This window comes from Prionailurus bengalensis, chromosome B1 (genome assembly GCF_016509475.1).
Source record: "Prionailurus bengalensis isolate Pbe53 chromosome B1, Fcat_Pben_1.1_paternal_pri, whole genome shotgun sequence".
NCBI lineage: Eukaryota > Metazoa > Chordata > Mammalia > Carnivora > Felidae > Prionailurus > Prionailurus bengalensis.
In genome coordinates, this window is record NC_057344.1 from 134,526,519 (window position 1) to 134,550,921 (window position 24,403).

The window sequence follows — 24,403 nt, forward strand, 5'->3', positions numbered from 1 at the left end:
GACGTAGGCCGAGAATCCCAGGAAGCTAATGATGGGTTTGTTTGGTAGCTGGAGTGGTGGTGGTAGTAGTGGTGGCAGGACCAGAATGAGACCCTCCATGCTCTCATCAGGTGTTACATCTGAGTCTACTTTAAGAAACAAATCTTTAGGGGGACTGGATAAAGGAGATTTAAGGGTATATGATAGACATATCTTGTTTTAAGTGCAGGGGGATGGCTTAATGAGTTGACTTGGAGAGCAACATACAGAGTTTTAGGACTAAGAATGTTATCTTTTTTTTTTTTTAAATGTTTATTTATTTTGAGAGAGAGAGAGAGAGAGAGCTAGTGTGCATGCCTGGGTGGGGGAGGGGCATAGAGAGAGGGAGAGAGCGAGAATCCCAAGCAGGGTTCACGCTCAGCACAGAGCCTTACGTGAGGCTTGAACCCACTGCTGTGAGATCATGACCTGAGCTGAAATCAAGAGTTGGATGCTTAACTGACTGAGCCACCCAGGTGTCCCTAAAAATGTTCTTTCTTGTTGCTTTGCAGACTAAACATTCATCACTAGAATCTAATTCCTTTCATGTAAGTCAGGGACCTTATTTCCAATTATGGTGTAAATAAATGCCCTTGGGAGACATTAGGCTTTATCATCGATTTACACTTTAATGAGGATGAATTAATCACATATCTTTGGGAGTACATGTTTTGGTGCTGAAAAAGAGCATTTGAAGAAAGAGTAGAGAAGTCACAATCAGAAAGATAAAAACAAAAACAAACAAACAAACAAAAAAACAAAACAAAAAAAAACCCAGTGGTGTTTCTAGATTCTTTGCTTCCTTATTAACAAACTGTTTCACCTCCTGCCCAGGGGAAGAATGACTTATAAATGTAAATCTTTGTTCAATGTGTGTGCCATTTAGTTGAGATTTATTATGCGATGCACGGAATGAATCAGAGGTGCTGATGGTGCTGGGAGTTCACTTTAGTGAATCAGCTGCAGCTCTGGGTTTCTAGTTCCCTGCATGTGTTGAATGCTTAGCACATGAACATATTTCACCTGTAAATGTTAAGGGGCTCATGCCATGCAGAGGAATTAATCTTCATATGGTAACGTTTTTAGTTACCTACTTACCAGGGACTTGAAAAGAATCACGAATTCAAAACAATGCATTAATTTGCATTGTGGTTTCAAATTCAATAAACTTGATCATTAATGTAATAATTGGAAGATGATAAATATTCTTTCCACAGAGTCTACCTATCAGCGATAAATGCAGGACCTATCTGCTTTTGGAAAGAGAAAGGAAATGTTACTTATTGAATTTGTTGAGGGGCATGAGGTAGATGCTTTCATGTACTCTCTCTTCTTTCTTGGTTCCCATAATAACCTTGTAAGTGACCTTGTATTTTTCTGAATGTTACAGCTGAGAAAATTGTGACTCAGATTGGCTAAGGAGGTTGCCAAGTGCTGCAGCTGAGCATAGAAGAAGGCAGATTTGAAGTCACATCTGTTTCTCATCAGTCTGCCATTTAGGCACATTCTTCCATGAATTTATTAACACAACTCGGTCTTCTGTTCTGAGTAGGAGCATAAATCTTAAACCAGTGTTCTCAAACACTTCTGCTCTGGGAAAGAGAACATTTATTAACTTCATCTTTTCTTAGCCAACATTATAATAAAGGCACCAGTGAGTAGGAAGTCTATAAAAGATAAAACTCATTTTGCTTCCCTTTGCCAACTCTATACCTAATTAGCTTTTCATTTAGTCAAATTATTTAACCTATAAGCCTCATCTCCCCATTTCTAAAATGAGGTTAAAATGACCTATTCCCCACATGACTATATTTTAAGGAGGAAATATACATGCAGGATGCCAGGTACATGCAGTAATTATTAACTATCCCCCCCACCCCTGCCTTTTAAATTGATTCTGAGTCTCACAAACAAAACAAAAAATAAGCAAAATACAACCTGTAAGAAATGAAATTTTAGAATGGTGACTAAATATTACATTTTCAAAAGCTTATAGATATGAGAATAAAATCTTAACTCTCAATAAAAATTGCAAGTCGGAGAAAATTCAGTATTATTGAGTGAAACGATATCGAAGTTCACTACATTTCTTCCCACTTGATTACCAACAAAAATAACTTCTAGGCCACAAAAATAAAAATAAAGGAGACAGTGCTTGATTGGAATTCTGTTTTCATGCTGGATAAAATTCATGAAGAATTATAACAATAACTTTATTTCACAAATGAGGAAATTGCGGTTTAGCTCTTTGCAGATCTCACATATTTCTCATGCCTTAATTCCGTGCTTCATTCAATCTACCTGTAGTTCTCATGTGTTTGTTCACCCCAAGCAGAGCATTTCAGAATCAACACGTATGAGCCAGTTTCTGCATTCTGTGTATCTGAAGATAATACCGATCACTGTCCCAGGCATCTGGGCTCAGCATCTAAGCAGTCCCCTGTGGTTCTTTTCAGTCTTCACCTCATTCACTCAATCCGATGTCTAGACCTGTCGCCCATCCTCTTGCTTGTTACTCACAGCCAGTCCTTCCTATTTATCTCCAAGGCCATTTCCTCAGGGCAGGCCCTCATACTTTCTCTCTTGGCCAATGGAAGTATCTTCACAGTATTCTCTCTACCATGGTTTTGTAGTAAGCGGATGAGGCTGGCTCTGGGGTCAGACTACTTATATTTAAATCCTGACTTGGGACCTCTTTCCTGTAGCTGGAAATCCTAACACTTCCCTATGGTATTGTGAAGGGAAAATGAACATGTTAGGCATTTAAAGGCTTCTCAGCACCTAGTAACTTAGGTAGCAACTAAGCCAGGTCTACCCTACTTCTTTGGGTTTATTTCCCAATAAGCACAATGGTCTATAGTCGAAATGGACTATTCACTATTCTCTGAATATACCCCGCACTTTCCCACCTTTGCTTTGCCCATGTTGTTCCCACAGCCTGAAAAGCCAATTCTGTCCCTTCTAGTCATAACATTATCCTTCATTATAATTGTTCTAGAAAGCTACTGGCTGGTATGTATGGGGAATCTTAAAAATTATCCTATTCCTTGATTGAGCTCAGCAAACCTTGGCTGGGTTCTTCTACATGTCTGGGGACTAGATAAATGTAGATTGGTTTTGGATGGCCTCATCTGGAACAGCTGGGCTCTCTTCCACATGGTCTCTCATCTCCTGCAGGCTAGCTTAGACCCAATCATATGTCAGAGGCAGGGTTCTGAAAAAGAGGAAGCATATAAGGTCTCTTGATGTCTGGGCTGGAAACCAGTTCATCATTACTTTCCACCACATTCCATTGGCCATTTCCAGATTCAAGGAATGGAGAAGTAGATTCTGCCTCTTGAAGGATGAGCTGCAAAGTCACACTGCAGAGGGCATGGCTAAGAATGGGGTGAAGAATTAGGGACATATTTGCAACCTACTGTCCTAAAGATGGACAGGATTCTTGCCTTTGAGGGTAGGACATGAAAACTAAGATCTAGCGTTACAGAGTAGTAGTAAAGTCCACTCTGGAGCCAGGAAGTAGAACTGTCACTTGCTAACTGTCATCTTGGCGGATTATATAAGTTCTTTATGCTCCAGTTTCCTCACTTCTACAATAGGGGGAAGCATAATCTACCTCATGGATTGTTGTGAAGGTTGAATGAATTAATATATATAAAGTACTTAGAATCTCACCAGGCACAAAATACTGCATGAGTTATTGTATGAGGCAGATAAAAGAGCACTGTGTCAGGGTCCGTGTTTTAGTCTCTGCCCAAGGAGCTGTGTGACTTTGAGCAATTTACCTCTCTGGACCTCAGTTTCCTCTTTTGTAAAGTCAATGGGTTAGACTCTCTGAGGTCCTTTTTAAAGAGTATACAGTACATAAAAATCTACCATTTTCACCATTTTTAAGTGTGCAGTTCAGTGGCCTTAGTACACTGTTGTACAGTCACTAACACCCATCCCCGTATCGTTTTCATCTTCCCAAATTGAAACTCTGTACCCACTAAACAATAACTCTCCTTTCCCTTCGGACCTGTCAACCACCATTCTGTCTCTGTGAATTTGACTAAGTATCTCGTACAAGTGAAATCATAAAACTTTTGTCCTTTTGTATCTGGGCTACTTCACTTAGTATAATGTCTTCAGAGTGCATCCATGTTGTATCATGTGTCAGAATTTTCTCTCTTTTTTAAGGTTGTATATCATATGCATATAGCGCATGTAGTCATCCGTTCATCTGTTGATGGACACGTCCGTCATTTCCATCTTTTGGCTGTTGTGAATAATGCTGCTATGTGTGCAATGCGTGCAAATCTGTCAGAGTCCCTGCATTCAATTCTTTTGGGTATAAACCAGAAGTGGATCTGAGGTCTTTTTAAGTATTTTGTACAACAGGAAAAGATAAGCAAGTTATAAGGTCTCTGTGTCCCCCTCCCTCCACCCCAGTTTTTAATGTTTCTCCTTAAACTATTTGACAGAGATGGCTCTCCAATCTGTCCCCATAGCATCAAGTATGCAATTCTTATCATCTGTAGGAGGGCGTTTTAATAGCTCATCTCCTAATCCGCCTCACTCACTAGGTCTATAATCTCCTTGAGGGCTTCTTCAGCTTTGCATACTCAGTGCCAGCCTGATGGTGGTAGGCGCTCCACCAACATTGAGTGAATGACTGAAGGAAAGTTTCTAATTGCCTGTGTGTGTTATAAAAACCCCGCTTGAAATGCAATCAGTTTATTGGTGCAACTTGGGACAGCTCCCACAGTCTTTAGTTTGACAACTTTTGCTATACAAGGTCCATACTTACCTGAGGATGTAGCTGTGTTGTGAACTGCAGAGAAAGGATTCTGACCGAGGGTGGTGGTGGAGCCTGAGGGCTTCACTGGCCAGTTTTGACCTTTGACCTTTAAAGTAGCTCTTGGTCCTTTAGCAGACATCTGGCAAATAGAACTTCAGATTCTTCAGGTCAGTCTGACATGGCCCGGTGGAGAGCCAGAGATCATCTTAAGAGACAGAACTTAGAGTGAATCCATGTGACTTCATGCAAGTTTTGGTAACTCTTTGTACCTTAGTTTCCTTGCCTATGAAATGGAAACACTATGGGGTGCCTGGGTGGTTCAGTTGGTTAAGCGTCTGACTTCAGCTCAGGTCATGATCTCCTAGGTCATAGGGGCAAGCCCCACATCAGGCTCTGTGCTGACAGCTTGGAACCTGGAGCCTGCCTCAGATTCTGTGTCTCTTTCTCTCTCTGCCCTTCCCCTGCTCGTGCTCTGTCTATGTCTGTCTGTCTCTCTTAAAAATGAGTAAAACATTTAAAAAAATTAAAAAAACCCACTACCTACATATATGGTTATTGTATAGATGAAAAGATAAAATATATCTAAAAGCATGGGGTATAACACTTAGCAGGTAGTGTTGAATAAATGCTATTTTAAAAAAATTTTTTTAATGTTTATTTATCTGTGTGTGAGAGAGAGAGAGACGGTGTGAGCGGGGAAGGGGCAGAGAGTGAGAGACAGAATCGGAAGCAGGCTCCAGGCTCTGAGCTGTCAGCACAGAGCCAGACACAGGGCTCAAACTCACAAACTGCGAGATCATGACCTGAGCTGAAGTCGGACGCCTTACCAACTGAGCCGCCCAGGCGCCCCAATAAATGCTAGTTATTGTTATTGAGAAGCAGCAGACAGGAGTAACATTTATATCTGGGAATGGAAAACCTGGCCTTTAACTCTTCCGGGACTGGCTCTGTTCACCTGATATGATAGCATACCCCATGTCTGTCCGCTTAGCCAGATGGTTTTTACTTTTTTTTCTAGTGTAGAAGCAAGTGTGTGCTGTCATAGTTTTGAGTGTCAGAGTTCCTAATTTTATTAGTTTGATACTGAAAGAGCATTTGAATAATTTAAACCCAATGGCAAAATGGTACACTTACACACATTGCATTTTAATATAATGCGTATATAGATAATCTACTTATTTTAAGAGAGGTGCAGGATTTACCTGTTTGTCCAGACTTGCTGAAGCAGTCTCATGATTTTCTGTAATAGTTTGGGGATGGTGATGCCATTCTTCTCAGTGCAAGTGGAATCTTGTTTTATTGAAGTCAGCCTTGGCCAACAATTTTCCTATATGTGAACAGCCAAGAGACCCAGTTAGCTACATCCTCCATTTATGCCACACTGGAATTTCATGGCAATAAAACCAAAGGTGTGACTTTGCACTGCACTCACACACATTCACTGTTTACAGTTCTGCGGGTGTTTCTAACAGCTGGCAGAGCACCATCTGCCAAACACCACGGGCTTGGACAGTCGTGTAAAGGATGGAAGCAGAAACCTATGTAATCGAGGATATAGAATCAGTCTGCTAGAAATCTCACATTTGCCTCCCACAGTCATGAATCTTACCTTTCTGCTGTTCGTGCCAAAGCAACTCAGTGGAAACATGCTGTGCAATTTCTCCAGAAGTTCAAGATCAGAGTGACGTAATATGGAATTTCTCCCAGGACTTAGTATGAAGAGTCAAGGAATGTAGCATTATTGTAGGCTAAGAGTTTGGAAATGCTTCCCAAACACCTTCTTCATGGACAGGGGTTTGAGAACTGTGGCAAACTGCTTTTCTTCCTTTACCTGTTCCTCTAGTTAGGAAGAAGTCTTTGCTCAAAGTAAACATTCTTTTTTTTTTTTTTAAGTTGTTTTTGAGAGAGAGAGAGAAGGGGGGGAGGGAGGGAGAAAACCAGTCGGGGAGAGGCAGAGAGAGAGGGGGACAGAGGATCTGAAGCAAGCTCTGTGCTGACAGCAGAGAGTCTGATGTGGGGCTCTAACTCACGACCCATGAGATCATGAGCTGAACCAAAATCAAGAGTCTGACTCTTAACCGACTGAGCCACCCAGGCGCCCCAAAGTAAACATTCTTAATAGGATAGATTACTTTTATTTATTTTTTTGAAGATTTAAAAAATATTTATTTTAGAGAGAGAGAGAGAGAAAACATGAGCAGGGGAGGGGCAGAGTGGACAGAGGATCTGGAGTGGTCTCTGTGCTGACGGCAGACGGTCTGATGGGGGCTCGAACTCACACACCGTGAGATCATAACCTGAGCCGAAGTCAGAAGCTTAACCGACTGAGCCACCCAGGTGCCCCAGGATAAAATAATTTTAAACTTCATAAAGAATAACATATGTACAAGAACTGCTATGGCAAGTTTGAGAAAAACTTATGTGGAAGTATTTGCTCTACCACATGTGAAAACTCACTATGAAAACACCGTGTTTAAAAGTCTAGTATTTGATTAGAGTACATTTTGAGTACATTTCGGCATGTAACACATAATGAAGTTGGGACTTCAATTTAGTGGAAAATTATTTAGTGAATTAGATTAACATACTTGCCCCTCTATATAGAAGACAATAGATTAGCCTCTGATCTTCTACCATATAAAATATAAATTTTAGATGAGCTAAAAATATAAATACAAAATATCAACCTATAAAGAAGTAAAAAGTGGGGACGACATTAGAATACCCTCAGGAGAGGAGATCTTTAACAAGACAAGAAACTCAGAAGCCATTAAAAAAAGGGACACACGTGGGGGCGTCTGGGTGGCTCAGTGGGTTGAGCATCCGACTTCGGCTCAGGTCATGATCTCACAGTCCGTGAGTTCCAGCCCAGAGCCTGGAGCCTGCTTCGGATTCTGTGTCTCCCTCTCTCTCTGCCCCTCCCCCGCTCATGCTGTTTCTCTCTCTCTCTCTCTCTCTCTCCCTCTGTCAAAAATAAAAATAAAGGGGCGCCTGGGTGGCTCAGTTGGTTAAGCGGCCAACTTCACCTCAGGTCATGATCTCACGGTTCGTAAGTTCGAGCCCCGCGTCGGGCTCTGTGCTGACAGCTCAGAGCCTGGAGCCTGTTTCATATTCGTGTCTCCCTCTCTCTGACCCTCCCCCGTTCATGCTCCGTCTCTCTCTGTCCCAAAAATAAATAAACGTTAAAAAAAATAAAAAATAAATAAAAATAAAAATAAAACATTAAAAAAAATGGACACATGAGAATATCTCAGTGTTCATTATTTATTATGGCAAAATCCATCAGTGTAGTCAAAACCATGCAATAAACTCGCTGAAGCTATTTGATTACGCATGATCATACATACTCTAATTTTAAAGGAGCTCCTACAAGTAAAGAAGAAAAAGTCAGACAAGCAAGGCTGCTTGGGAGAGGACATCCAAAAGGTCAGGGACTATGACAGAAAGCACAAGCACATAGACAGTATAACAAGATATCAGTGAGATGCATTTTTCAATGTTCTCATGAGAATTAAAAGGGATTGATCATATTCAGTGTGGGAAAGATTGTGAAATGTAACAATCTTTTTGTGAAATAATATGGCAGTATCTATTAAAAGTAAAAAACAAACCTTTGATAAAGCAATTCCACTTTGAGGAATCTACAGAAATAAAAGAATTATTTCAAGGGAAATACATACAAGAATGTTTATCATCACTTTGTTTATAATGGAAAAACACTCAAAGCAATTTATTCATCATTAATGAAGTGATTGAAGAAATTATGACATATTTAGATCATGGTGTACTCTTCATTCTTTAAGCGAATGAGTTTAAGCTTCATGTATTGTCCTGAAGGGATACCTGTGATTAAGTGGATTAAAAAAAGCAACCAAGCTACAGAGTAAGGTGTATTGTGTGATTGCTTCAAAGAGAAACAAAGAAAAAGCCTCTATTCATTGAATAAGCAACAATAAAATAGGACTGCATAAAAGACAATCTTAGAAGACTAAAAAGAAAATAGAAGATTAAAAGAAATAAGAGGAGAAGGGAAATACATAATCACTTGTGAGTTACCTAAGTCTGGATTTCTGAAAAGGACTCCAATCAGCTAAATATTTGCTCCTCAAAATGTTTTTCACATTTGAACTTGGGAAAGCATGGTTTTAGTTATTATTATTTTTTTAATGTTTTATTTATTTTTGAGACAGAGAGACAGAGCATGAACAGGGGAGGGGCAGAGAGAGAGGGAGACACAGAATCTGAAATGGGCTCCAGGCTCTGAGCTGTCAGCACAGAGCCCGAGGTGGGACTCGAACTCACAGACCGTGAGATCATGACCTGAGCTGAAGTCGGACGCTTAACCGACTGAGCCACCCAGGCGCCCCGGTTTTAGTTATTTTTTAATAAAAAATTTCTGTTCCTGGATTATGGTTGGGATGTTTACCATTGCAATTCAGTGTAAAGGGATCATTTCACTAAGATTTGCAACGTTCACTTGCAGATATGTGACATATGAGGAAGAGCAGAGAGAACATTGTCCTAGCACCAGTGTTTTGATACATTGGTTCATTCTTTGATTTATTTGGTATTTAATGAGCTCCTCCAAGATGCTATAGCATGAGACTGCCAGATCCTATGGGTGTGGAGGTCAATATAGTCCTTGCCCTTAAGCAACTCAGAGTTGATAAGTGTACCACACATTGATAGGTAAACAAGCACTTATGTAAGGTACAGTATGTGAGATAATGCAAATAAAAATATCTACAGGGCAATGGGAGCTGTTCTTCAAGGATGAATGTTCTAAGTGCAGAGAGGTACACAGCAGCCCTGAGGAAGGAAAAGCCCAAGGCCAGCCAGGGTTGGGCAGAAGATGCTTTAGATACCCCCATGCCGGTGTATGCATTATACTAGATTTACAGCAAAGCCTCTCAACGTAAAATATGATACAAAAAAATCCTGAATCACCAGATTGATAGCAGTCTCCCACTGCTATCACTGTGGGAGATATACAGTCTCCCACAAAGATGGAAGGGACATTTGTTTATTTTTTTACTGTGGGAAATGGCAAATATATATAAAAGTGCAAAGAATAGTGAACCCTCTGGTATACTTCACCCAGCTTTAGCAATTATTAACTTATGATCCATCTCATTTCATTTCTATCCCCACTTACCCAATGGATTTTTTTTGAGGCCAGCTCCGCGTATTATTTTGACTGCGAATATTTTAGTATTTGTCTTTGATAGATCGCAAAATATGGCCACAGATTCCTTCCATTCTTGTATGCACCTTCCTTTGTAATGTGATAAGGTTCATCCTCCCATCCAGACGGGGGCACCTATTCTCCATCCCTTGAATCTGGGCTGGTCTGGTGACTTATTTTGACTAATACAATGACACAGAAGTGATGCCCTATTGCTTCCAAACTGAAGCTTCAAGGGGCTTTACAGTTTCCACTTCTACTCTCCTGGAACACTATTGCCAGAGATTGCCAGGTAGAAAAGGTATACTAAATACATATATAATAACCTTGGGCACATGTCTTTTCATAGTTTTGACAGTACATTCTAGGGATAGATTCCCATAACCTATAGCATTGTTGGGCTAAAGGATAAGCCCATGTGTAATTTATCTATATCGTCAAAGTATCTCATTTTGCAAGTTCATCAGCAATGAATGAGAGTGCAGAGGAGCATTTTTAATATCCTTGAAACAGAGCGGTTGGTGCTTTGCCAAGAGTATAAACACTGGTAGAAAATGTCAAAATAATCATAGATGGTTTGTAGGCAAGGTAATTAGATGGAAACATTGGTGATCTGTATTATGAGGAAGAATGATGGTGACTTGAAGGCCTGATGAAGTGCTGGAGGACCCTTGTTATCCCTGCAGAAGACCTTAGCCCTGCAGAGGGTCTCCTTCTCCTTGGTGGGCTGGGAGGTGGTTCGCCTCCCCATCTCTTGGCCATTTGGGCCACGGACACAGATTGGACATATACCCTGCACAAAGCAGTCTGCTGTGAGAACTCAAACAATGAATATTAAGAAGTTTCCAGACTCTGGACCTGGATTTGAGGTGGATAAACTCTTGTTTTCCCGTGGGTTGTGTTATGCGATGCTCCATTTGCCTCACCTCATTGAATAGAGCAGCGTTAACAGTGTCTAGAAGCAGTTTGTGCATGTTTAGACAGATTGTGTAATTTTCCCCATCAGTTAGAAAATATTTTGTTGGCCTGAAGGATCTCTCATTTCCATTTACCCATTTCCTTTTGATTTATTCTTTCACTGGTTCTGTCATCCAGACAGGGACAAAAGGCAGCTTGGGTTTGGGAGCTGGGGGTGGAGGTGAGCGGAGGAAAGGATTGTTCTGGGGTAGAGGCACAAAACACTGGGGAAGGTTGGATGGTCCTAAGTGGACTTCTTGGGTTTTCATCCTTTTTGATCTACTTTTGGCTTTTAGCCTACATTTGAAGTCTCTCCTTTCTCAGCTTTCATCGAATGTAATCTCCTAGCTCTCCACTCGCTTCTCTGTCTTTCTTTACATGCACGGTGGCCCCTCTCTGGCCCCAGTCCAAAGCAGGAGAGCTCTTTCCACGGCTCTGCTCCCCATGCCCCTGGTCCCATTATGCATGCTTTACCTCTTGCACTGAAGCTATGCATTTTAATGTGTGACTAAGTTCTGTTCTCCAATTAAGAAATGTAGAGACTTGGAAAACAAGACTTTATTAGTCAGAAAAAATATTAACAACATATTATAAATTGATGAAGCGATAACATTTGATAGGATGCAATAAAAGTACAGTAGTCAAGATACAGAGTCTTTAAAGGTTTTAAACTGATGGATTTTTACTCTAGATATTAAGTATTTGCAAATCTTCCAGACCCACAGCACTTTGTTATCTTTTTCACTTGGAGATAATCTCAATAATGACAGAGATAAACAAACCCAGTTGTCTATCAGAAATCATCCCAGCTTTGTTCAACAAAGACCAAAACTCTGTTCTGATCATTCACCTTTGTTTTCCTGGTGAAGTTGTGTGGCTTGGCTATTGTCAGGCTGTTTGGATTTGGTTCATTCAGCTCTTGCACCTACATTTCACTTCCCAAGATGGCCGGATTTGTGTGTCTAGTGATGGACAGCAGCTGCGGTCCTGAGTTTTCCTTTGCCTACCTGGGATATTTCTGGTGGATGTTCTGTTGTCATCCCTAACTTAACATGTCCTCTCAGATGCTAAGTGACCACTTATTCTGTCAATCACACCACCATTTTGAAGTCTAGAAATCTTACTTTATCACTCTACTTCAATTCCTATCTATAATCATGGGGTTATACAATATTAGAATTCAAAGAGAATTTTTAGAGAGAGAGAGAGAGAGAGGGAGAAAAGAGTGAGCAGGGGAAAGGGGCAGAGGGGGAGAGAGAGAGAGAAAATCCTAAGCAGGCTCTTGGCTCAGCGTAGAGCTTGATACAGGGCTCGACCCCATGACCCTGGGATGATGACCTGAGCCCAAATCAAGAGTTGGATGCTCAGCTGACTAAGCCATGAAAGTGCCCCAAAGAGAACTTTTAATTTAGTCTAGCATCCCATATCAATTCTTTTTTGCTATGGTTTTGTAACTTCGCTGGCTCTGTCCAGCTTGCTCTGAGGATCTGTGCTGTGGGGGTCCCTTCTCTATCCAATGGGAAACTTAGGGTATGTGGTATTTGGATACCCTCTTCTGACAGATATTTATAGCACTTCACACTGGGCAAACACTTAGCCTTGTGGCAAATTTGCCCTATTCCCATCTCCCGGTAGCAAAATTAGACAAAGACATTACAGGAACATAAAACTACACACTAATATCCCTCATGAATATTTGTGCAAAAATTTTTAACAGAATGCCTTCATATATTGATGGCAGAGTGTAAAATGGTGCAGCTGCTTTGAAAATGGCATTTCCTCAAAAAATTAAACTACGATCCAGCAATTCTGCTCCTGGTATACACCTTAGAGAATTGAATTCATATGTCTGCACAAAACATCGTGCACAAATATTCATAGCTGCATTATTCATAGTAACCAAAAAGAGGGAACACCTCAAGTGTTTATCAGTTAGTGGATGGGCAGAAATAATGTGGTCTATCTATACAATGGAATATGATTCAGTCATAAAAAGGAAATGGTGTACTGATACATGCTAAAATGTGGATGAAGCTCAAAAACATTATGCTAAGTGAAAGAAGCCAGACACACCAAAAAGACCACATATTGTATGATTGTATTCATATGAAATGTCCAGAATGGGAAATCCTATAAAGACAGAAAGTGGATTACTGGTTGCCAGTGGCTAGGAGAAGAGAATGAGGGTGGGGTTCCTTTTTTTGGGATGATGAAAAAAGTATAGAAATATATAATGTTTTTGCACAATCTTGTGAATGTACTGAAAACACTTTAAAAATAATGGATTTTGTGGTATATGAATTATATCTCAATAGAAAAAACTCTATAAAGAAAAAAACCCTTTAGGACCTGGCAGAACATTTAGAACAAGTAGATTCTTAAGTAAATAGGAGTTAATTGATGAACGTCAGATACTGCTGGAAATCTGTTTCTGGGCCACATATGAAGTCATTTGTTGAATAACAAGATAGGAGTGAGCTTCAAGTAATTCACCCCATGTGATCTCTAAGGTATGCTCTGGGAGTTGCTTTTGGTCAGGACTTCATCATTTCAAACTCTTCCTCTTATGCATCCTTTTATTTTCACTTTCAGCATCACTATGACGACCTGTTCCACTGTGGCTGCCCTGGGAATGATGCCGCTCTGCCTGTATCTCTACACCTTGTCCTGGAATCTTGAGCAGAATCTCACCATTCCATATCAGAATATAGGTCTGTACTGGGCTTGTGAAATGGAACAGTAATAGTAATGGTGATGGTAATACTAATAGCCATTGTTTATTATGTGCCTCCTTTATGTGGATTTTAAAATAAACTACTCGGATAGTGAGCCTGGGTGGCTCAGTTGAGTGTCCAACTCTAAAAAAAATTAAAAAAAAATTTTTTTAGGGGTGCCTGGGTGGCTCAGTCGGTTAAGCGACCGACTTTGGCTCAGGTCATGATCTTGCGGTCCGTGAGTTCGAGCCCTGCGTCGGGCTCTGTGCTGACAGCTCAGAGCCTGGAGCCTATTTCAGATTCTGTGTCTCCCTCTCTCTGACCCTCCCCTGTTCATGCTCTGTCTCTCCATGTCTGAAAAATAAATAAAACGTTAAAAAAATTTAAAAAAATTTTTTAAAACTTAAATCCAAGTTAGATAACATATAGTATAATAATAATTTCAGGAATAAAATTTAGTGATTCATCACTTATGACACCCAGTGCTCATCCCAACAAGTGTCCTCCTTAATGTCCCTCACCCCTTTAGCCCTTCCTCCCACCCAACACCGTCCATCCAACAACCTTCAGTTTGTTCTCTGTATTTAAGAGTCTCTTATGGTTTGTCTCTCTCTCTGTTTTTATGTTATTTTTGCTTCCCTTCCTTATGTTCATCTGTTTTGTATCTTAAATTCCACATGTGAGTCAAATCATATGATATCTGTCTTTCTTTGACTGACTTATTTCACTTAGCATAATACACTCTAGTTCTATCCACGTTGTTGCAAATGGCAGGATTTCATTCTTTTTGATCACCAAGTAATATTCCACTGTATGTATATACCACATCTTCTTTATCCATTCATCAGTTGGTGGACATTTGGGCTCTTTCCATATTTTGGCTATTGTCAATAGTGCTGCTATAAACTTTGGGGTGCATGTACCCCTTCAAAACAGCACTCCTGCATCCTTTGGATAAATACCTAGTGGTGCAATTGCTGGGTCACAGGGTAGTTTATTTTTAACTTTTTGAGGAACCTCCATACTGTTTCCAGAGTGGCTGCACCAGTTTGTATTCCTACCAGAAGTGCAAAAGAGATCCTCTTTCTCCACATGCTTGCCAACATCTGTTGTTAATGTTAGCCATTCTGACAGGTGTGAGGTGATATCTCATTGTCATTTTGATTTGTATTTCACTGATGAGGAGTGATGTTGAGCATTTTTTCATGTGTCTTTTAGTCATCTGGATGTCTTTGGAAAAGAAGACATGTCTTTTGCCCATTTCTTCACTGGATTATTTGTGGGGTTTTTTTGGTGTTGAGTTTGGTAAGTTCTTTATAGATTTTGGATACTAACCCTTTATCTGATATGTCACTTGCAAATATCTTGTCCTTTTCTGTCAGTTGCCTCTTAGTTTTGCGGATTGTTTCCTTTGCTGTGCAGAAGTTTTTATCTTGATGATGTCCCAATAGTTCATTTTTGCTTTTGTTTCCCTTGCCTCTGGAGACATGTCAAGTAAGAAGTTGCTGCAGCTGAGGTCAAAGAGGTTGTTGCCTGTTTTCTCTTCTAGGATTTTGATGGCTTCCTGTCTTACGTGTATGTCTTTCATCCATTTTGAGTTTATTTTTGTGTATGGTGTAAGAAAGTGGTCCAGGTTCATTCTTCTGCATGTCGCTGTCCAGTTTGCCCAACACCATTTGCTGAAGAGACTGTCTTTTTTCCATTGGATATTCTTTCCTGCTTTGCCAAAATTGGTTGGCCATATGATTGTGGATCCAATTCTGGGTTCTCTATCCTGTTCCATTGATCTATGTGTCTGTTCTTGTGCCCGTATCATATTGTCTTGATTACAGCTTGGTAGTATAGCTTGAAGTCTGGAATTGTGATGCCTCCAGCTTTGGTTTTCTTTTTCAGGATTGCTTGGGCTATTTGAGGTCTTTTCTGGTTCCATACAAATTTTAGGATTATTTGTTCTAGTTTTGTGAAGAATGCTGGTGTTATTTTGACAGGGATTACATTGAATATGTAGATTGCTTTGGGTAGTATCGACATTTTAACAATATTTGTTCTTCCAAGCCATGAGAATGGATATTTTTCCATTTTTTTGTGTATCTTCTTCAATTTCTTTCATAAAAGTTTCTATAGTTTTCAGTGTATAGATTTTTCACCTCTTTGGTTACGCTTATTCCTAGGTATTTTTGGTGCAATTGTAAATGGGATTGATTCCTTGATTTCTCTTTCTGCTGCTTCATTATTGATGTATAGAAATGCAACCAATTTCTGTACATTGATTTTATATCCTGCGATGTTGCTGAATTCATGTATCCGTTCTAGTAATTTTCTGATGGAGTCTTTTGGATTTTCCACATGGAGTATCATGTCACCTGTGAAGAGTAAAAGTTTGACTTTCTCCTTCTGACTTGGATGCCTTTTATTTCTTTGTGTTGTCTGATTGCTTAGGCTAGGACTTCCAACACTATGTTGAATAACAGAGATGTCCATGAGAGTGGACATCCTTGTCATGTTCCTGAGAATCTAACTCTTGATTTCAGCTCAGGTCATGATCCCAGCATTGTGGGATTGAGCCTTGCACTGGGCTCCATGCTGAATGTGGAGCCTGCTTAAGATTCTCTCTCTCCCTCTGTTCCTCTTCTCCACTCATTTTCTTTCTCTCTCTAAAAAAATAAAAAATAAAAAATAAACGATCTAATTCTTTAAATAACACTTCCACATTGATTCTATTAGTAGTTCCATTTCCTAGATTTGTAGGATGATAGAGGTTAATTAACTTTGCTAAGAATGTGCAGCTGGTCAGCAAAGAACTGAAATTCTGACTTGGGAATATGACTGCAAAGCCAAGCTCTTAATACTGCAAGAGTTCATTTTTGCAAATAAAGAAAGAGAACTTGTTTATTAAAAACAAAAACAAAAACACCATATATAATTCACTGTAATGCCATTGGTTAACTGGATCACAGTGGGTCTAATGAGACTTTAGTTCCTACAGTTCCACCTTTCACATGGCCTGTGAATCTTGATATCTTTACCGATCCAGCATGAATGATTCCTATTGATTATTAGAGAGCATATTCACAGGTCACAACTGTATCCATATCTCTTTCATATCTGCTTTCCTCATTGTCATTTCTCATTAAACTCTGCCCTTTCCCTAGAGATCTCAGTTTACTTACTAGGCTTAGAAGGAAACCTTGGTAAAATGATATGGCTATTCTTGTTTGCTCAGAGTTTTTGGAGAATTGGCAGAAATTATGATTCTTAAAAGTCTAAAGTGTTAATCTGAAGTCTCTAGTCATCACTTGGAGGGCTTTACAAACCATGACCCATAGCTGAAAAACATGTGCTAATGACAGCTGGAGCCCATTAAATTTGTAAAATTTGAGTGAAATCCTAGTTTAGGAAATCGTGATTTTATGCACAACTTATTCTGATCAGTAAATTAACATATTCTGTTTTGATAATATATTCTAAAAGGCACTTGTAAACAATTAAAACCCAACATATTATGAGCAACTCATGTAACTTTGGAGCCAGTATTGCAGGCATTTGGCCAGATTTGGAAAACAGCACTGGAAAAGGTTAGTGTGTGGATCCTGCTGGCAAGTGGGCCTCTGCTCTCCTGAGCCTGCCTTCAATGCCTTTACTCACTTGTGTTAATTAAAAGGCATTTTTTTCCTACCCACCTTTAGGTTACCTGGCCACACTTGCAGAATATGAGAAATTCTTTGGTATGTGTAACAGATGCTGTTTTTTATATCTGCAATAGGTATTCTTTACTTTGCGAAACAAATGGCCCATTGGCTTCACATAGGGAAGTAATAGCTGTGGTCGTAGAGAGGTGACCTCATGCATAGCAACCAAAGAATTTTGCCGAGTCTGCCTGTTTTCTAATGTTTACATTTCTGGTTGTCTCTAAAATTCCATGTGATTGTCAGGGGGATTTTGAGAGAGAAATGATGGAACAAGAATGGTGGCATTCAGTGGTAACATATACCCTTCAAAGACTGTCTTCCAAAGATTTTTTCTTTCTTTATATTTGGAGGTGGATGCAGAAATGAAGTGCAGCTTAAAATTTTTTTAATGTTTATTTATTTTTGAGAGAGAGAGGGAGAGAGAGACAGAGTGTAAGCAGGAGAGGAACAGAGAGAGAGAGGGAGATACAGAATCCAAAGCAAGCTCCAGACTCTGAACTGTCAGCACAGAGCCCAATGTGGGGCCTGAACCCATGAACCATATCTAATTGAACTAGAAATTGTTGAGGACTGGGCAGTCAAGGTAAGAGGAGATATCATCTGATGGATTTTTCTTCTCCCCAGGAATCACCCTTATGTGCCTGACCATCCCTGTGGCCTTTGGTATCTATGTGAACTATAGGTGGCCCAAGCAATCCAAAATCATTCTCAAGGTAAGCAGCTCCACACGGCAGTTAATGTATCCTTAGACTTAGACACTGGAAAGACAGATGTAGACAATGACTGTAACAGACTGGCCAGTCAGATACAATCCCACACCTAGCAATTTTTGTTTTTTTGTATTTTTGTTTTTAAATTTAATTTTATTTTAGAGGCAGTCTGGGGGGAGAGGGGCAGAGAGAGAGAGAGAGAGAGACCGAGAGAGAGAGAATCCCAAGCAGGCTCCATGTTCAACTTGGAGCCTGATGCAGGGCTTGATCCCATGACCCTGGGATCATGACCTGAACTGAAACCAGGAGTAGGATGCTCAACTGACTGAGCCACCCAGGCGCCCCAGTTTTGCTTTTTTTTGATCTAACCTCCATATTTCCTCCACTCTTCTCAGCCATTCTCTGTCATTCCCATAGGCCCATACACTGAGGCTTATGGACACAGTCAAGAATGGGACTTTTGCTTTAGTGACATCAAAGCCAAGGCCTATGTGTGGCCAGAGAGAACCCAGAGCCCATCTATTCACAAGATTCCACATGAGTGCTCTCGAGGTGAAAGCTGCTCAGGTGTGCATGCAATAGAGCCCCAGTGTTGAAGAGTATTGGCTGCTTTCATGAAAAAGTAGGGCCGTTTTTCAGAAGCATTCCTGGGGAAGCTTGGATGTTGTAGTCTCTACACATGAACAACTGCTGTGGCTGCTGACCACATGAAAAGCTGTCAGAATGAAATGCAGAATGCATTGAAGAGTCTGGTCATGGAATGATGGTAACTGGAACCTCCTACCTCCTCTTGACTTTCCAGCATTGGCTTTTGTCTGCTGGAGAAACAAGCAAATGTCCTTGTTTTAAAAAATATCTCTGAAATGACTTTTAAAAATGTCTAAAAATGACTTTTAAATCTCGAGGCATTCTCAACAAAGGTGTCAATATCCTAGAGTGTTTTCAGTGTTTACAATTATGTATCATTTTAGAAGATGTGAGATTCCATTATGTGCCGCTTTATGAAGATTTTTAAAATGCTTTACTTATATTTTACATGTATAAAGAAATAATCATTTGGGGCTAATTGAAGGTTCAACAAATACATCTCAGGTCATATTAGTCTGGGGTTTATGGTTTGGTTCAGTGTAAGTTCCTGCTGTCTGGCTCCCCCTGACGGAGTGCTGCCCCTCCACTTGTCTGCACAAATGGGTGCTGCTTTCTCACTTTGGCACAAGACTGAACAGCTCTCACTGTTCCTCCAGTGAGATCAAGAGCGGGAAGAGGGGTTGACAAGCAGACAAATCAATTGAGCACAGAGAACTGGAGGAAGGCTTAAATGTTGTACATTTCGACTGCATGTCAGTGGGTGACTTTGTTATTTCAGTAGGAGAAAATTTCCAATGTGGCCGTGTATGGTTATAATTTTATTTACAAAATAAGAGGACAGAGTATAACAGTGGGAACGTCTTACTTTTCAAATACTCTATTTTTGATGAAGTACTGTCAAGTACTCTATTTTATTAGTACTTTTTAGGTACTGTAATAAAAAACCCTACAATTTTGGTGTTTCCAGATCCCCTATTAGTCCCTCAGTGTCAATGGAGAAATAAGATAAATTTTCTGTAGTCACTTATATTATCTGTAAAGAGCAGATCCAAAACCCCTTTCTTTTGCCTGTTTTGTAGGATTTTTGGCAGAAAAAAATTTAATAATAAGCATAAATATTCTAGAGCTCCTTGGTAAAAAACTAGAATAGTCTAATCATTATTTTGATATATTTTCATTGTTTGTTCTTGGTCCTCTTTTAATTTTAGATCTGATACATTTTCTGAACAAATTGCTCTTGGTGAATTTTTAAACTTTGAGATCCTTTTTTGATAGAAAGATGGAGAGGGATTTTGACAACTGTAGGTCTTCTTGTGTGTTCCGGCATCTTCCCATTAAGCAGAGGCCCAGTCTGTCTTTGTATTTGACCAGTAAAAATAAACCCAGAGAACATCTCTGGTGCATTGGGTTATTTTTATTTTGTTCTGCTCCCCCAAGACCACCTTCCTCCACATCTTGAATCATTTCAAATCCAGATTGAGGCTATAACTAGGTTATAGTTTATGGTCTACATGGAATGGGAGCTTGTCAAAATCCTAATTTTCTCCAAACATTCTAGGTCTGGCTTTCTCTCCATCTGATCTAAAACTCAAACTATTGGAAATTCTTTTTTGTTGAACAACAAAAGTAATAACAGTATTCATTTGGGAGAGGGAAGAGGTGTGTGTTAGTACCTCTATTCCAATAATATTAGCCCAGATTATCTAGTAAAGAATGGGTAGATTTTATTTGGAGGAGAGAAGAACAGGGATGAAAGCAGTAGGAATCCATTGGTAGTTGAAGAAGTGATAGGAAGAGAGTGGCAGACGGCCAGGCAAGACAAATCTTAGACAAGAGGGTACCAGTGAGGGATCTAAGAAGTGTGTGTAGGGATGGTGGAGGCTTATTGTTACATTTTGCTTATTTCACAAATTTGTCCTATCCTTGAAAAACTCCACTCCCCAATCCTTCTGGCAAAATCTACTTCCAGGGAAAAAATACTAATCTTAAAATAAGACTTGGAATTGTGTTGAGCCCCATGAATTTCCAGTTTAGCCAAATCAGTTGACCACCTTGGAACTTAGGTTTCTTTTCTATAAAATGACATTGGATTTGGTGGTAAGTCCTGTCTTTGTTCCAAAACTTCTAGGTTCCCAGCTTTTTATTTTTATTTATTTTTTGAAGTTTATTTATTTTTAAGAGAGAAAGAGAGACAGACAGACAGACAGACAGAGCATGAGTGGGGGAGGGGCAGAAAAAGAGGGTAAAACAGAAGCCAAAGCAGGCTCCAGGCTCTGAGCTGTCAGCACAGAGCCCAAGGTGACCTGACCCAATGTTGGATGCTTAACCAACTGATCCACCCAGGCGCCCCAGTTCCCAGCTTTTTAGAAGCAGTGATGGACTTTGCATCATACAGCTGAGAGAACATGATGTTTACATGTACTTATTTTATTGGTTTGCTTTAGATTGGGGCCATTGTTGGTGGGGTCCTCCTTTTGGTGGTCGCAGTTGCTGGTGTGGTGTTGGCAAAAGGATCTTGGAATTCAGACATCACTCTTCTGACGATCAGTTTCATCTTCCCTTTGATTGGCCATGTCACGGGCTTTCTGCTGGCACTTCTTACCCACCAATCTTGGCAGAGGTACAGTGAAATTATCCGTACACTTTTTTTGAGGAAGTTAAAGTAAACACACTGCCACTGGCAGGCTATGCTGCCAGGCTATGTCAGGAGACATTAAGAATCTTGACTTACAAGGTGGATGGAACAGGATGACTCCTCATAAAGAGAGTGAAAAGATCACGGTACTTCTTGCGTAAATGAAAGCAAAGGCTGGAGTGATGGGAAATTGTAATCTGTGAAATTAGGATTGGGGTGTTAACACCACATGTTGAAATCTGGACACATTTCTCTTCTTATCCTAGTAATTAGATAGGGGTGAGATGGTTTCATTAAATATAGAGATCATTCTAGGGCATGAGCAAAATTCGAGATTAAGCATTTATCCATTGTGCCAAATTCTGTAAAAGTGCTAATTATAAGGGGCAAGAGGAGGAAGGGCAAACTGGAGATATAAGGTGGGAATGTATCTGATACATTGTCATTACAAGCTGGGGCATATAATTTATAAATATTGTGAAATATTAAAAATGATAGTACTCCATGTTGTTATGTCTGGAGATGAGTTGTTGGAGGGAATGTAAATTGGTATAAACTCTCTGGAAGGCAACTTAGTCATATCAATAGCCTTATAAATATTTATAGCTGTTCACTCAGTGATTTTACTTCTAGAAATCTGTCCTGGATCTAGGACTGTCAGATAAGCACACGAAAATTGATGTGCAAGGATGTTAATTGCAGTTTTATTTATAAATATAAAAAATAGAAACAATTTAAATATCTGACAATAGGGAGATATTTAATTCATGAGGTATCTATGTGATGGACCATGATGCATCAATTTTAATGCTTCTGGGAAATACTTAAAAGATAAATTTAAAGGAGAATAGGAAACAGTATGCATTTTGATTCCCACCTTGTAGAAGAAAGCAGAAGAATTTTATGTATGGAAAAATACTGGAAGAAATATACCATATGCTAAGAGTGTTTAATTTCGAGTAGTAGGATTAAGAGTAACTTTTGTTTCTTAATATTTTCTTGGTATATTTCCTGAGTTTTTCGATGAGTATGTACTATCTCTAAAGTCAGAAAAGAATTATTGAAGAAACGTGAGCTATGTAGTTGAACTTCGAAGGTGGAGTTTGGGAAATTAAAATGCTTAAAAGATTGATTTAAGTCAAAGAGAATAGAAAGTGGTGTGTGTTTTGATATTTATTTTGTAGAAGAAATCTATTTCTAGTCTACTTGGGGAGCATTTAGGATTATCCCAGGTACTGAGTGAGGCTCTGCTTATGGTATCTCATTTACTTCTTACTATGAGCTTGAGAAGTAGTTACTATTAGTACCCTCATTCCACAGATGAGCAAATCCTTCAAGACGTTAAGGAACTTGACTAAGTTTGTAGAGCCAGAATGTGGTGCAGTTAGGATTTGACCTGGAGTTTGTTTGCAAAGCCAATAATTAGGAACACAGGCTGTTGAGTGGTTGAAATATAATCAGATCTGGAGAGAAAGTATTCCTATGGCAAAGTGTAGTTAACAATCTTGTTTCTCCATACTTGATGGCTTGAGAAAGATCAGGATGGAGACACTGCATTTTCCTTGTGAATGGTCCAGATGTGAGGTCCACCTTTGCAGCTTAATCATGTCAGGTAATTGACAGGGGTCTGAAAGGAATGAGACTGGTCTGAAGAAGGCATAGCAAACAAGAGAGTAAATAGAAATAAAATAAGAGCGGTAGAGCTTGCTCTGTACCAATGTTTTCATGCCCACATTACTTTCTCCTTGTTACCTCCCTATTCCAAATCCACTTGCATCGAGATGCTGGTTTGTATTCTGAAACACCTCTTTTCCATCTTCACTTCCATCTATAGAAATCTGCAGACCCCCTTTATAAATTACAGACAAATCAGTTACCCAGCCCCTGAGGTCCTGCTTATGTCTTCCTTTTACTTTCTCCTGGTTTTTATTTTTCAAATGAGGTTTATTGAATTTTTTTTTTTCCAATTAGGAAATCAATAAAATACAGAAAAATAGAAAGTAAGAAAAAAAAGTGTTCCTAAACTCTTTCACCAAAGAGTTTTAGACATTTGGTTTTCACTTAGGGTTTTTGTGTTTACCTTCAAGTGTTGTTGAGCTTATACTTTTTCCTACCTATTTCATCTTTCCATTCTCATCTCCAACTCTGCACTCCACACAGATTGGCTTACAGCATATACACCACCTCCTGGTAGGTGCAGGTCATACCTGTCCCTGGATCTTTAATTTCAGTCACTGTCCCATATGAAATGCCTCTCCCACCCTCACCCTTTCATTCCCCTCTGCCTCTGTGAAGCCTTCTCTAACCATTTATGCCACTTCTATGAATTTCTATAGCATCTCCCTGACCCTCCATCATATTTTGTCTTGTGTTGTTACTGGGCCTTTCCTGTGTGTATATCATGTCTTTCCACCCTGATTCCTAGGGTGGGGTTCCTGGGATCCTGCTCCAAAGAGTCTCTTGGAGAGAAGACCACCTACAAAACAGGCACATTCAGCACATTATTATGAAACAAGTAGATGTTTTTGGGGGCAGAGAGGCAAGGAGAGAGAGAATCCCAAGCAGGCTCTGCACTGTCAGCTCAGAGCCAGAAGAAGGGCTCGAGTTCATGAACTGTAAGATCATGACCTGAGCCCAAATCAAGAGCTGGAGGCTTAACCAACTGAGCCACCCAGGCGCCCTGCGAGTAAACAGTTTTAGTGGTCTAAGCTCATAGCTTACATTTATTGCTATATATATGAGAAAAATTTAAGAAGAGTCCTAATTCTAGTATGTAACTCTTGAAAAATTCTTTCATTGGTAGATGCAGGACGATTTCCTTAGAAACTGGAGCTCAGAATATTCAGATGTGCGTCACCATGCTCCAGTTATCTTTCACTGCCAAGCAGTTGGTCCAGATGCTTAGCTTCCCACTGGCCTATGGACTCTTCCAGCTGTTGGATGGATTTCTCATTGTTGCAGGTGAGTAGAGCCTCCACTGTGTAGATGTGATTGAAAATTGTCAACCCAAGCCACAAACTTCTTTTTCAATCTGAACATGCATGTGCAACTCTTGTGATACATTTTTTAGCCTGACATTTCTGGAAAAAATAAAGAGCACAAACAAGATCCTTTGCTTTCACAGAAA

At 39.8% G+C, this 24,403-nt stretch overlaps 1 protein-coding gene across 3 annotated transcripts in view; it reads left to right on the forward strand.

The window, feature by feature from the left end:
- Positions 1 to 24,403, forward strand: part of SLC10A6 (solute carrier family 10 member 6) — a 31,114-nt gene that overhangs the window by 930 nt on the left and 5,781 nt on the right. For 2 of the 3 annotated variants that reach the window (XM_043572232.1, XM_043572234.1), the window contains exons 2-6: positions 13,533 to 13,651; positions 17,968 to 18,056; positions 18,471 to 18,620; positions 21,086 to 21,261; positions 24,080 to 24,237. In XM_043572232.1, coding sequence (XP_043428167.1) covers positions 13,533 to 13,651; positions 17,968 to 18,056; positions 18,471 to 18,620; positions 21,086 to 21,261; positions 24,080 to 24,237 — 692 coding nt within the window. The remainder of the gene's footprint in view (positions 1 to 13,532; positions 13,652 to 17,967; positions 18,057 to 18,470; positions 18,621 to 21,085; positions 21,262 to 24,079; positions 24,238 to 24,403) is intronic. The other variant, XM_043572233.1, reaches the window with a different exon arrangement.